The 13,426-nt window shown below is 47.2% G+C and overlaps 2 protein-coding genes across 3 annotated transcripts; one reads left to right on the top strand and one right to left on the bottom strand.

Moving 5' to 3' along the window:
• Nucleotides 1–9,612: 9,612 nt before the first annotated feature.
• LOC127308985 (auxin-responsive protein IAA16-like) lies at nt 9,613–11,242 on the bottom strand. 2 transcript variants are annotated; one of them, XM_051339951.2, is made up of 4 exons: nt 10,435–11,242; nt 10,195–10,330; nt 9,981–10,044; nt 9,613–9,888 (listed from the first exon to the last, which is right to left on the bottom strand). In XM_051339951.2, exons 1-4 carry the CDS (start codon nt 10,775–10,777, stop codon nt 9,841–9,843), a joined length of 591 nt encoding a protein of 196 aa, XP_051195911.1. In that variant the 5' UTR covers nt 10,778–11,242; the 3' UTR covers nt 9,613–9,840. The 2 variants fall into 2 exon arrangements, with proteins under 2 accessions (XP_051195911.1, XP_051195909.1); XM_051339949.2 differs by having other exon boundaries at nt 9,981–10,056; nt 10,435–11,241.
• Nucleotides 11,243–11,794: 552 nt separating this feature from the next.
• LOC127310835 (tyrosine decarboxylase-like) lies at nt 11,795–13,426 on the top strand. The gene has a single exon (XM_051341470.2). It carries the CDS (start codon nt 11,834–11,836, stop codon nt 13,424–13,426), a length of 1,593 nt encoding a protein of 530 aa, XP_051197430.1. The 5' UTR covers nt 11,795–11,833.

Raw genomic sequence — 13,426 nt, 5'->3', positions numbered from 1 at the left:
TTGTTGTTTACATATCACACATGTATCAATGTTTCGGTTAATACAATTATAGCATGGTATATAAACATTTATCATAAAGATATATAATAACCACTTGTATTATTGCCTCTTGGGCATATCTCCAACAGTTGTCACAGTAGATGATTAGTGGGTCCAATGCACTAGGAACCACACCGAGCTCTACAATGAACCTCTTCATCCATACCGCTTCTGATGAAGCCTCCGAAGTCGCTATGTATTCTGATTCTGTTGAAGACTTCGCCACCGTGCACTGCTTCGAGCTTGCCCAGCTTACTGCAGCACCATTCAATATAAACACGTACCTGTTTGTGACTTAGAGTCATCGGGATCAGTGTTCCAACTTGCATCGGTGTAACTGGTTACAACGAGCTCTTGGTCACCTCCATAACAAAGAAACATATCCTTAGTTCTTTTCAAGTACTTCAGGATATTCTTGACCGTCGTCCGATGTTCCATTCCTGGATCACTTTGATATCTGCTAGTCAAACTGACAACATGTGCTATATCCGGTCTAGTACATAGCATGGCATACATGATAGAGCCTACTGCCGAGGCATAGGGGATCTGACTCATCCTTTCTCTTTCTTCTGCCGTAGCCGGTCCTTGAGTCTTACTCAAGACCTTGCCTGGTAACATAGGTAAGAATCCTTTCTTACTTTCGTCCATTCTAAACTTCTTTAGAATCTTGTCGAGGTATGTACGTTGTGATAGCCCTATTAGGCGTCTTGATCTATCTCTATAAATCTTGATGCCTAATATATACGATGCTTCACCAAGGTCTTTCATTGAAAAACTATTATTCAAATAACCTTTTACACTGCTTAATAGTTATATATCATTCCCAATCAATAATATGTCATCTACATATAATATCAGGAATGCTACAGAGCTCCCACTCACTTTCTTGTAAATACAAGCCTCTCCATGACACTGTATAAACCCGAAGTCTTTGATCACCTTATCAAAGCGTCAGTTCCAACTTCTCGATGCTTGATTCAGTCCATAAATTGAACGCTGAAGCTTGCATACTTTGTCAGCATTTTTAGGACCGACAAAACCTTTGGGTTGTACCATATACAACTCTTCCTCAATGTCTCCATTAAGGAATGCCGTTTTGACATCCATCTGCCAAATCTCATAATCGAAAAATGCAGCTATTGCTAACAAAATCCTCACAGATTTTAGCTTCGCTACAGGTGAGAAAGTCTCATCGTAGTCAACACCTTGAATTTGTTGGAAACCCTTTGCGACAAGTCGAGCTTTATAGACAGTAATATTACCATCAGCATCTGTTTTTCTCTTGAAGATCCATTTATTCTCGACAGCCTTTCGGCTATCAGGTAAGTCTACCAAAGTCCACACTTTGTTATCATACATGGATGCTATTTCGGATTTCATGGCTTCTTGCCATTTGTTGGAATCTGGGCTCATCATCGCTTCTTCATACGTCGTAGGGTCCTCATCATTGTTGTCCACAATCATGACATTTAGACAAGGATCATACCAATCTGGAGTGGCACGTTCCCTTGTCGATCTGCGAGGTTCAGTAGCTATCTCGTTTGAAGTTTTATGATCATTATCATTAGCTTCCTCTGTTGTTGGTGTAGGCGGCACAGGAACAACTTCTGGTACTGCGCTACTCTGATCAACTAGTGAAGATTCATCAATCTCATCGAGTTCTACTTTTCTTCCAGTCACTTCTTTAGTGAGAAATTCTTTCTCAAGAAAGGTTCAGTTCTGAGCAACAAAGATTTTGCCTTCGGATCTGTGATAGAAAGTGTACCCTATAGTTTCCTTAGGGTATCCTATGAAGATGCATTTCTCCGCTTTGGGTTCTAGCTTGTCCGGTTGTAACTTCTTTACATAGGCTTCGCAACCCCAAACTTTAAGGAACGACAGCTTAGGTTTCTTGTTAAACCATAATTCATACGGTGTCGTTTCAACGGATTTTGATGGTGCTCTATTTAAAGTGAATGCGCCTGTCTCTAATGCATAACTCCAAAATGATAACGGCAAATCAATAAGAGACATCATAGAACGAACCATATCTAAGAGAGTTCGATTACGACTTTCGGACACACCGTTTCGTTGTGGTGTTCCCGGCGGTGTCAATTGTGAAAGTATTCCGCATTTCTTTAAATGCATGCCAAACTCATAACTCAGATATTCACCTCCACGATCAGATCGTAGAAATTTAATCTTCTTGTTACGTTGATTTTCTACTTCACTTTGGAATTCCTTAAACGTCTCGAAAGTTTCGGATTTATGTTTCATGAAATAGATATACCCATATCGACTCAGATCATCTGTGAAGGTTAGAACATAACGATAACCACCGCGCGAGGCTACACTCATTGGTCCACACACATCAGTATGTATGATTTCCAATAAGTCTGTAGCTCGCTCCATAATACCAGAGAATGGAGTCTTAGTCATTTTTCCCATTAGACATGCTTCGCATCTATCAAGTGACTCAAAGTCAAGTGATTCAAGTAATCCATCGGTATGGAGTTTCTTCATGTGTTTTACTCCAATATGACCAAGACGACAGTGCCACATATAAGTAGAATTATCATTCAATTTAATTCGCTTAGTATCAATGTTATGAATATGTGTATCACTACTATCGAGATCTAACAGAAATAAACCATTCTTTTCAGGTGCTCGACCATAAAAGATATTATTCATAAAAATAGAACAACCATTATTCTCAGACTTGAATGAATAACCGTCTTGCATTAAACAAGATCCAGATATAATGTTCATGCTCAACGCGGGTACAAAATAACAATTATTGAGGTTTAAAACTAATCCCGAAGGTAGATGTAGAGGAAGTGTGCCGACAGCGATCACATCGACTTTGGATCCATTTCCAACGCGCATCATCACTTCATCCTTTAGTAGTCTTCGTTTATTCTTTAGTTCCTGTTTCGAGTTACAAATATGAGCAATCGAACCAGTATCAAATACCCAGGTACTAGTACGAGAACCAGTAAGATAAACATCTATAACATGTATATCGGATATACCTTCTTTCTTCTTCTTGACAAGGCCGCTCTTCAGATCCGCCAAATACTTGGAGCAATTACGCTTCCAGTGTCCCTTCTCCTTGCAGTAATAGCACTCAGCATCAAGCTTAGGGCCAGTCTTAGGTTTCACAGGAGGCGTGGCAGCTTTCTTGCCACCCTTCTTGAATTTGCCTTTAGACTTGCCCTGTTTCTTGAAACTGGTGGTCTTGTTGACCATCAACACTTGGTGCTCTTTCTTGATCTCAATCTCAGCAGCTTTAAGCATGGAGAAGAGTTCAGGTAACTCTTTGTTCATGTTCTGCATATTGTAGTTCATCACAAAGTTCTTGTAACTAGGTGGCGATGATTGAAGGATACGATTAATCCCAAATTGTTAGGAATAACTATTTCCAAGTCACTGAGTTTCTTCGCATGCCCGGTCATAATGAGCATGTGCTCACTAACGGAGCTACCTTCTTCCATCATGCAACTGAAGAAGTGTTTCGATGCTTCATAGCATTCCACGGCCGCATGAGTTTCAAAAATAGTCTTCAACTCTTTTATCAACTCATGTGGATCGTGGTGCTCAAAACGTTTTTGAAGATCGACTTCCAGACTGCATAGGATGGCACACTGAACTTGAGAGTACCGAGTTTTCCGTGTCGCCTAAACATTCTTTACTTCATCGGTTTCAGTTTCTGCAGGAGGGTCACCTAGCGGTGCATCAAGCACATATTGCAGATTTCCGCCAGCGAGGAAAATCCTCACATGACGGAACCAATCGGTGAAGTTGCTACTGTTGCTCTTAAGCTTTTCTTTCTCTAGGAACTGGTTAAAATTGATTGGGGACGCCATATCTACTACATATATTTGCAATAGTTTAGACTAAGTTTATGACAAATTGAGTTCAAATTTTAATTCAACATAATTAAAAACTAGGTGAACTCCCACTCAAAACAATATCCCTCGAATTGTCTTAGTGATCACACGAACCAAATCCACCACACCTAAGTCCGATCATCACGTGATAAGATGTAATTTCAATGGCGAACACTCAAAGTGTTCATCATATCAATCATATGATTCATGCTCTACCTTTCGGTATCACGTGTTCCGAGACCATGTCTGTACATGCTAGGCTCGTCAAGGCCACCTTAGTATCCGCATGTGCAAAACTGGCTTGCACCCGTTGTATGCACTTGTTGATTCTATCACACCCGATCATCACGAGATGCTTTGAAATGACAAGTCTTGGCAACGGTGCTACTAAGGATGAACACTTTATTATCTTGATATTTTAGCGAGAGGGATCATCTTATAATGCTACCGTCGCGATCTAAGCAAAATAAGATGCATAAAAGGATTAACATCACATGCAGTTCATATGTGATATGATATGGCCCTTTTGTCTTTGCGCCTTTGATCTTCATCTCCAAAGCACGAACATGATCTCCATCATCAATGGGCATGATCTCCATCATCGTCGGCGTAGCGTCAAGGTCAATGGCGCCGTCTTCATGATTGTTCTCCCATGTAGCAACTATTACAACTTCTTTGAAATACTACTCAACATGAAATTTAAAGACAACCATAAGGCTCCTGCCGGTTGCCACAATACAATAATGATCATCTCATACATATTCATCATCACATTATGGCCATATCACATCACCAAACCCTGCAAAAACAAGTTAGACGTCTCTAATTTGGTTTGCATATTTTACGGGGTTTAGGGTTTTCGAGAGAGATCTAATCTACCTATGAACATGAACCACAACGGTGATACTAGTGTTGTCAATAGAAGAGTAAATTGAATCTTCACTATAGTAGGAGAGACAGACACCCGCAAAGCCACTTATGCAATACAAGTTGCATGTCGAGCGTGGAGCAAATCTCATGAACGCGGTCATGTAAAGTTAGCCCGAGCCGCTTCATCCTACTATGCCACAAAGATGCAAAGTACTCAAACTAAAGATAACATAAGCATCAACGCCCACAAACCATTGTGTTCTACTCGTGCAACCATCTATGCATAGACACGGCTCTGATACCACTGTAGGGATACGTTGCATACAAAACAAAAAATTTCCTACCGCGAGAACGCAATCCAAGCCAAGATGCAATCTAGAAGACGGGAGCAACGAGGAGATGATCGAGACTCACCCTTGAAGATTTTCAAAGCCTACAAGATGAGGCTCTTGTTGCTGCGGTAGATGATCACTTGCCGCTTGCAAAAGCGTGTAGAAGATCTTGATCACGGTGCCACGATCGGGCAGCACCTCCGTACTCGGTCACACGTTCGGTGTTGATGAAGACGACGTCCTTCTCCCCGTTCCAGCGGGCAGCGGAAGTAGTAGCTCCTCCTTGAATCCGGCATCACGACGGCGTGGTGGCGGTGGCGATGGAGATCTCCGGTGGAGCTTCGCTAAGCGTTGCGGGAGAGAGGGAGGAGGTGGGGCGGCTAGGGTTTGGGAGAGGGGGTGGCCGGCCACTTGAGGGGTGCGGCCAAGCTATGGCTTTGTGGTGGCCGGCCCCCTCCCCTATGCCCCTCATTATATAGGTGGAACCCCAAGTGTTGGACTACAAGTCTTCGAATAAGACCCCAACCCAAAACCTTCCATGTAGTAGGTAAACCTACCCAAGGTGGGACTCCCACCCAAGTGGGATTCCCACCCTTCCATGAGGGGGAGGTGGCCGGCCACCTTAGGTGGAGTCCACCTGGGACTCCACCCCTAGGGTTGACCGGCCATGGGTGGTGGAGTCTCTTCGGGACTCCGCCTTCCAAAGTGATTTCTTCCGGACTTTTCTAGAACCTTCTAGAACCTTCCATAAATGCACCGGATCATTTCCAAACTTGGAATATGACTTCTTATATATGAATCTTATTCTCCGGACCATTCCGGAACTCCTCGTGATGTCCGGGATCCCATCCGAGACTTTGAACAATACTTCGAACTCCATTCCATATTCAAGTTCTACTATTACAACATCAAACCTTAAGTGTGTCACCCTACGGTTCGCGAACTATGTGGACATGGGTGAGAACTCTCTCCGACCAATAACCAATAGCGGGATCTGGTGATCCATAATGGCTCCCACATATTCAATGATGACTTCAGTGATCGAATGAACCATTCACATACGATACCAATTCCCTTTGTCACGCGATATTTTACTTGTCCGAGGTTTGATCATCGGTATCTCTCTATACCTTGTTCAACCTCGTCTCCTGACAAGTACTCTTTACTCGTACCGTGGTATGTGGTCTCTTATGAACTTATTCATATGCTTGTAAGAAATTAGACGACATTCCACCGAGAGGGCCCAGAGTATATCTATCCGTCATCGGGATGGACAAATCCCACTATTGATCCATATGCCTCAACTCATACTTTCCGGATACTTAATCCCACCTTTATAACCACCCATTTACGCAGTGGCGTTTGATGTAATCAAAGTACCTTTCCGTTATAAGTGATTTACATGATCTCATGGTCGAAAGGACTAGGTAACTATGTATCGAAAGCTTATAGCAAATAACTTAATGACGTGATCTTATGTTATGCTTAATTGGGTGTGTCCAATTACATCATTCATATAATGATATAACCTTGTTATTAATAACATCCAATGTTCATGATTATGAAACTTCTATTAATCAACAAGCTAGTTAAGAGACTTACTAGGGACTCATTGTTGTTTACATAACACACATGTATCAATGTTTCGGTTAATACAATTATAGCATGGTATATAAACATTTATCATAAACACAAAGATATATATAATAACCACTTTTATTATTGCCTCTTGGGCATATCTCCAACACTTCACGCAAGAGAGGCCATAGGACCGCCGCCTTTATTCAGGTCGGACCCCCACATCGGTTACCATCCCGAGCTGGCCACTCCAACCCTCCACCGGCGACATCAGTCGTCGCCGGCTTCCACGCCTCTCCATCTCGCCGCCGGAACGCGGTGATAGATCGACAAATTCACCACCACCAAACCGCAGGCCGACCCTCTCCGGCGAAGAAGAGGGCCACCTCCACCGTTGAACCCAAGGTTGCTGCCCCGGACGACCTCGTGTCGCGGCGGAAGCCTGAGATCGCCTCCACGCACCGACGAGAGGGGGGGGGGGGGGGAGGGGGGCGAAGAGGCGCAGATCATGGCATGGCCGCTGTCCGCCACCAGCCCATCCGGCGTGCTGCGGTGAAGATCCGACGGAAGGTGGGGGGCCGCCGCGTCTGGCCGCCGCGCAGAGGTCCGGCCACCGCCGCCCATCACCAAGCCCGACCGCCCACAGCGAGCGTTGAGGGATCCCGGTCGTCGTCCCAGCGCGACAACGAGGAGAGGCCGCCGCCGCCACCACGCCCCGCGGTCTTTGCCCGACGGCGCTACCGGCGGGGGTGGCGGGGTGCGTTTAGGGTTTGAGGAGGAAGGGTGCGGGAGGGGTCGTGCGGGAACTCGTCTCTGATACTATGTACTATGACCAGTCTCTTAGTGGCTACTTGTAGAGATAGTTTTCTAGTTTCCATTTCTCAAGTATCATATTTTTTCGCAACTGCTCAAAAAGGATAACGAAGATTCACCGCGGCGCAACATCATGGGTTCCGGTGCTCGGTCTAGCCGCAGACACTAGTCTTGGTCAGGGGAGGTGGAGGGGTGACGGGGAGAGGAGTGGCGGCGCGGTAGGGAGACCGGAGGCGACGAGCATCATGTCGATTTGGGAGGAGCACGATGCAACCTAATGCTAATTCTACGGGTTCAGGTGGATAAGGCGCGGGGTTAACGGGCTCATTTTTCCGTGAGATGCAAAGCTGAATACAGGCCGTGCCATGGAATAGAAATGTACAGTAACCGATTGGTCCGATGGTTTGCTTCCCATCGGACTAAGACGTGGAGCGTTTACCTAAACTTTTTCTCAAGTCAGGCATAGCCATAATTTAGTACTGGTAAATTTTATAATTCTTAGAAGTTTTACGGTACCGCTTACTATTGGCAAGAGGATGAGACTGCGAAACAAATAACCTTTGGTCCGAGTTTAAACGGCCGAGCCTTGATTTTGAGGGGTATTTAGGCTTTTAACTGAAATTATCTTAATATATTCCCAATCAAGTTTCTTAATTCACATCTCATTTTTTTTTTCTTAATTCAAGTGTGAATCTGAATACATAATGCACGCTGATTTCATTTTTTTCCAAAGCTGCAGAAAAAGTATGAAAGAAATATATCATGCATATTCATCATTTCTCTACTATTTTCTATATTTCAAATCAAATTTTAAAATACTGCTTGAGAGGTTAAAATATCTAAAAAAATAGCAGCTAATTTAAATTTGGTTACGATTCATCCACTGTCAGTTATCACTTTCTATTTCTGAAGCGCTGTTGTCTCCTTCCTATCATCATGTCTGATCAGTGATCTGTGTCAGGGAGAGTTCACGTGAGAGAGAAGAGAAAGGCAGCTGCAAGCATCCTCACCACTTTAGGACAAAAAGTAAAATCCAAAAAAAAAACTTTTGACAGAGTGAATAGAGAGCTCTTCGGTGCATGAAAGAAAGAAAGCAAACTTTGAGAGAATCTGAGCTGAGAGAGGTTTCTTTTTAGAGAGAGACACTGAGCAAAGAATCCTTTTTAGAGAGAGACACTGAGCAAAGAATCCTTTTTAGAGAGAGAAAGACTTTGTAGAGAGGGGAGAGGATTTGGTCCATGGGAGGCACAGACGTAGTAGATTCTGTTCACGAGAGAAGTAGCAGGGCGATTTACACAAAAATAACCCTTTGTTGCAACTATAGCACAGACTGACCCTCCGGGCAAACTATTTCACCCATCTAACCCTTTTATGTGGCGCCCCTTCCATGGGCGCCACACATGGCAGTGTGGCGCCCGTGCCTGCGGCGCCACTCTCCTAGCCGACGTGGCGCCCTCGACGCTGAGCTGGTGCGCCGATCCGACGTGGCAGGTTGTGTGGCGCCCATGGGAGGGGCGCCACACTACTCTTTATATAAAATGTCTGTCTAGAGATAACAGAAGACCCTGGTAGCTCAATTGGATGAAGCCTTTGCTTCCCAATCACAGGTCATGAGTTCGAACCTCCTCACCAACTGAATTTATTTTTATTTTTAAAAATTATGCTAGACATTGTAGTTCAATTGGATGAAGCCCCTGGTAGCTCAATTGGATGAAGCCTTTGCTTCCCAATCACAGGTCATGAGTTCGAACCTCCTCACCAACTGAATTTATTTTTATTTTTAAAAATTATGCTAGACATTGTAGTATGTTTAAAACATGAAATCTAGCCTCGGTACTGTTTTGTAGAGTTTTTTTTTATCTTCTCTTGCTTGCAAACTGAATAAACATATACAACGCTGCAATGTTGTGTCTCTCCGTGGCTTGGCTCCGTGAATAAACATATAAAACTTTTTATCATTTTTAAATCATTGAATCCATAGCGCACTGGCATTGAAGATAAAAACCAGTCCAGCAAGCAACATACATACAACGCTGTACGTGGACAGTGAAGAGCAGCGATGCCTGCACTGACCAAACCAAGATTCCCTCTCACAGGCAAAAGAACAGTAGTCGATCGATAAAGCCAAACTTGGCATTCCTGCCGTTCCAAAAATCAACACCTTACGAGTTACAGCACTGCAGCTAGATACATGATCTTAACAGTACAAGTCTGGTCTACTACTTCATGATAGCAACGTGACATGATGACAGCCCAAGGTGATTGGCAAATTTTATACAGATCGATACTAGCAGAGCTTAGCCAAGAGTACAAAAATAAAACGGAGATAGATAGATAGCTCAGCACTGATCAGCTGCTCCCCTCTTCCGGCTCAGCGCCGCTCGTAGCTTCAACAAGAACATGAAACGAAGGATCAGCTCAAGTGCATATTGTGGAGTAACCATCCCAACAGAATTTAGTAAGTTTCAGTTGCACCGACCGAGGGAGCTTTAAGATCCGAGCTCCGCGGCACGCGCAGCCTCTTCGCCGTGGCGATGAACATGCTGCAAGAACGACTGTGGCAAGAGGAACTCATGAGCTATAATTTTTTTGGAAAATGGAATTCATGAGCTTTACATTTAATTAAGTCAAGAAGAACAGATACTCAGATAGTTCGGCGTTGCATGCATTTGGAAGACTGAAGAAAAACTTACTCCCATGGGACATCGCCGACCAGCATCTGGTCGCCCTCGTCGTCCTCGTACACCAGTCTGTACACACCGCTGCCGTCCAGCAGTCCGGTGATCGACGGCTGGTTCCCCTCCGCGCAGGACCTCTGATCCCGTTGAGCTGCGGCACACACAAACAGAGGACATATCAAGTTCAGCCTCTAGACTCTCTACATAATCCAACTCGTATGCTGCCGGCCGTCCGGCCGGACGGTGCGTGCGTACCGGCGAGGAGGTCCCGGAAGAGGCGGTCGACGGCGACGGAGAGGTTGCCGTAGTCGCCCTGTGCCTTTAGGTCCACCTTGCGGCCGATGGGGACGCCGTCCATGTTCACCTTCACGAACATGCCCTTGTAGCCGGTCTTGTCGTCGGCGCCGTTGCGTGGGTCGGCGGGCGGCCGCTTGGACGCCGAGGAGGAGGCCAGGTTCCGCCGGAACGAGCGCACCGGAGCCGCGGCCGCTAGCGTTGTGCTGCACGTCGCAGAGACAAGAAGCAAGTGAATCAGCGCAATCTTGTAGTAGCAGAAGATTGGCTCTTTCGCTCCATACGCATCTCCACTAACTGACATATACAACGCTGCAATGTTGCAAGCAAGAGAAGATAAAAAAAACTCTACAAAACAGTAGGAGGCTAGATTTCATGTTTTAAACATACTACAATGTCTAGCATAATTTTTTAAAATAAAAATAAATTCAGGTGGTGAGGAGGTTTGAACTCATGACCTGTGATTGGGAAGCAAAAGCTTCATCCAATTGAGCTACCACAGTCTTCTGTTATCTCTAGACAGACATTATATATAAAGAGTAGTGTGGCGCCCCTCCCATGGGCGCCACACAACCTGCCACATCGGATCGGCGCACCAGCTCAGCGTCGAGGGCGCCACGTCGGCTAGGAGAGTGGCGCCGCAGACACGGGCGCCACACTGCCATGTGTGGCGCCCATGAGAGAGGCGCCACACAAAAGGGTTAGATGGGTGAAATAGTTTGCCCGGAGGGTCAGTCTGTGCTATAGTTGCAACAAAGGGTTATTTTCGTGTAAATCGCCAAGTAGCAGCGACAAGTCAAATCTACTGATAATTAGCTGACATAGCTGATCTTTGTGCATGTATCCCGAGTAAAGTGGAGGGGGAAGATAGGGGTGTGCTCCATCACAAGATTCACAATTTTTGCTATAATCTTTCTTTTCTATCAATGCATTGAAATGTAATATTTTTGCGTTTTGTGAAGAAAAAAACGGAGAGCTTATGCTTACATAGACCCTCAAATCTCAAAACGGAAAAGCATTGCATTTCAATGCTGATAGAAAAGAAAGATTATATGTAAAACGGAGAAGGAAGGATTAAGGTGGATCAGATGGTATTGACAGGAATTAAACTATAATCCCTGCCATTCTCCCTGTGAGCTGGGGTCTAACCGAACGAGTCCTTCACGGGTGGCTAAAATACAACTGTGTGTTGGGACTTGGGACACGAATCTCCGGGAGGGGGGGTCTGTTGAGCATCTCATGTCTATAAGGAGCAAGCTACCACAATGGTTCTTTGAGGGTCAGGCATCAGTCGATTGACATAGCCGCCAAAGCTTACCATTGGTGTGTTGTCATTAGCGCGCGTTCAGCATCCTCACACATGGCCCCACCGCATCAGACTGTTTACGACGGTGCAAACCAGAATGGCACCGTGGTGGAGTTAGCGGCGGCGCAAGAGAAGCTGCAGCGGCCGGACGTGCTGAACGCTGATGACTTCCGTCGCCAGGGTAAGCAGGTAATTGAGCTCATCGCCGATTACTATGGCGGCATTAGCGACTACCCCGTGCACCCCAACGTCACCCCAGGCTTCTTGCGGAAGCTGCTCCCCACGGAGGCGCCAGCATGTCCGGAGCCGGACGCGTTCACCTCGGCGCTGCAGGATGTGCGCGACATCATCCTGCCGGGGTTGACGCACTGGCAGAGTCCTCGCCACATGGCGCACTTCCCTGCGTCCAGCAGCACCGTGGGCGCCCTCGGGGAGGCGCTCGCTGCCGGCATCAACGTGAACCCGTTCACGTGGGCCGCCTCGCCGGCCGGCACTGAGCTTGAGATGGTGGTGGTGGACTGGCTCGGCAAAGCGTTGCACCTGCCGAACAGCCTCCTGTTCGCCGGAGGTGGCGGCGGCACGCTTCTGGCCACCACGGGCGACGCTATATTGTGCGCCGTGGTGGCCGCGAGGGACCAGAAGCTTGAACAGATCGGCGTGGGGAGGATCGGCGACCTCGTCGTCTACTGCTCGGATCAAACCCACTTCGCGTTGGTCAAGTCCGCACGCATCGCCGGGATCCGGCGTGACCACTGCCGCGAGATACGCACCTGCCATGCCAACATGTTCGCGCTGTCGCCCATGGACCTGCATGCTGCCATGAAGGCGGACGTGGAGGCCGGGCTGGTGCCGCTGTTCCTGTGCGCCACGGTCGGCACCACCAAGACAGGCGCCGTCGACCCAATCGCTGGGCTGTGTGCGGTGGCGGCAGCACACGACGTGTGGGTGCACGTGGACGCGGCCTACGCGGGCTCCGCGCTCGTCTGCCCGGAGTTCCGGCACGTGATCGACGGCGCGGAGGCCGCCGTGGACTCCTTCAGCATGAACGCCCACAAGTGGCTCCTCGTCAGCAACGACTGCTGCGCGATGTGGGTGAAGAAGCCGCGCACACTCATCGCGGCGCTCGCGGTGGAGCAAGAGGTGATTATGAAAGACAGGGCGTCGGAGGGGCACGACGTGGTGGACTACATGGACTGGAACATCAACCTCACGCGCCGCTTCCGCGCGCTCAAGCTCTGGCTTGTGCTCCGCTGCTATGGCACCGATGGCCTGCGCGACCACATCCGTTCGCACGTCCGCATTGCCGAGGCGTTCGAGAAGATGGTGGAAGCCGACGCAAGGTTCGAGGTGGTGACGGAGCGCAAGTTCTCGCTGGTGTGCTTCCGCCTTCGGTCGCCGGAGCCAGAGCAGTCCGGCGGCGAGGAGACGGCCAACGCGCTCAACCGGCAACTCGTCGAGGAGGTGAATGCAGTCACTTCAGGCCCCTACACGAGCTTCGCTAATGTAGGTGGCATCTACATGCTCAGGTGGGCTATCGGAAGCACGCTCACGGAAGAGCGGCACGTCGCTGATGCGTGGAAGGTTGTTCAGGAACGAGCATCAGCTATCCTTTGCAAAATGGAAAGTATCAATGCTTCACGTGCTTAA

Source organism: Lolium perenne, chromosome 6 (genome assembly GCF_019359855.2).
Source record: "Lolium perenne isolate Kyuss_39 chromosome 6, Kyuss_2.0, whole genome shotgun sequence".
NCBI lineage: Eukaryota > Viridiplantae > Streptophyta > Magnoliopsida > Poales > Poaceae > Lolium > Lolium perenne.
Note: the sequence above shows the minus strand (reverse complement) of the source record. Positions and strands in the feature narration are given on the sequence as shown.

Excerpts from the sequence above, each read along its gene's own strand:
- LOC127308985 (XM_051339949.2), bottom strand. The coding sequence starts at position 10,777 with ATGTCAGTTAGTGGAGATGCGTATGGAGCGAAAGAGCCAATCTTCTGC. Across the intron at positions 10,057-10,194 it reads GTCGGCGATGTCCCATGGGA|TCGTTCTTGCAGCATGTTCA; the intron begins GTAAGTTTTTCT and ends CTCTTGCCACAG. Across the intron at positions 9,889-9,980 it reads CGGATCTTAAAGCTCCCTCG|CTACGAGCGGCGCTGAGCCG; the intron begins GTCGGTGCAACT and ends TTCTTGTTGAAG.
- LOC127310835 (XM_051341470.2), top strand. The coding sequence starts at position 11,834 with ATGGCCCCACCGCATCAGACTGTTTACGACGGTGCAAACCAGAATGGC.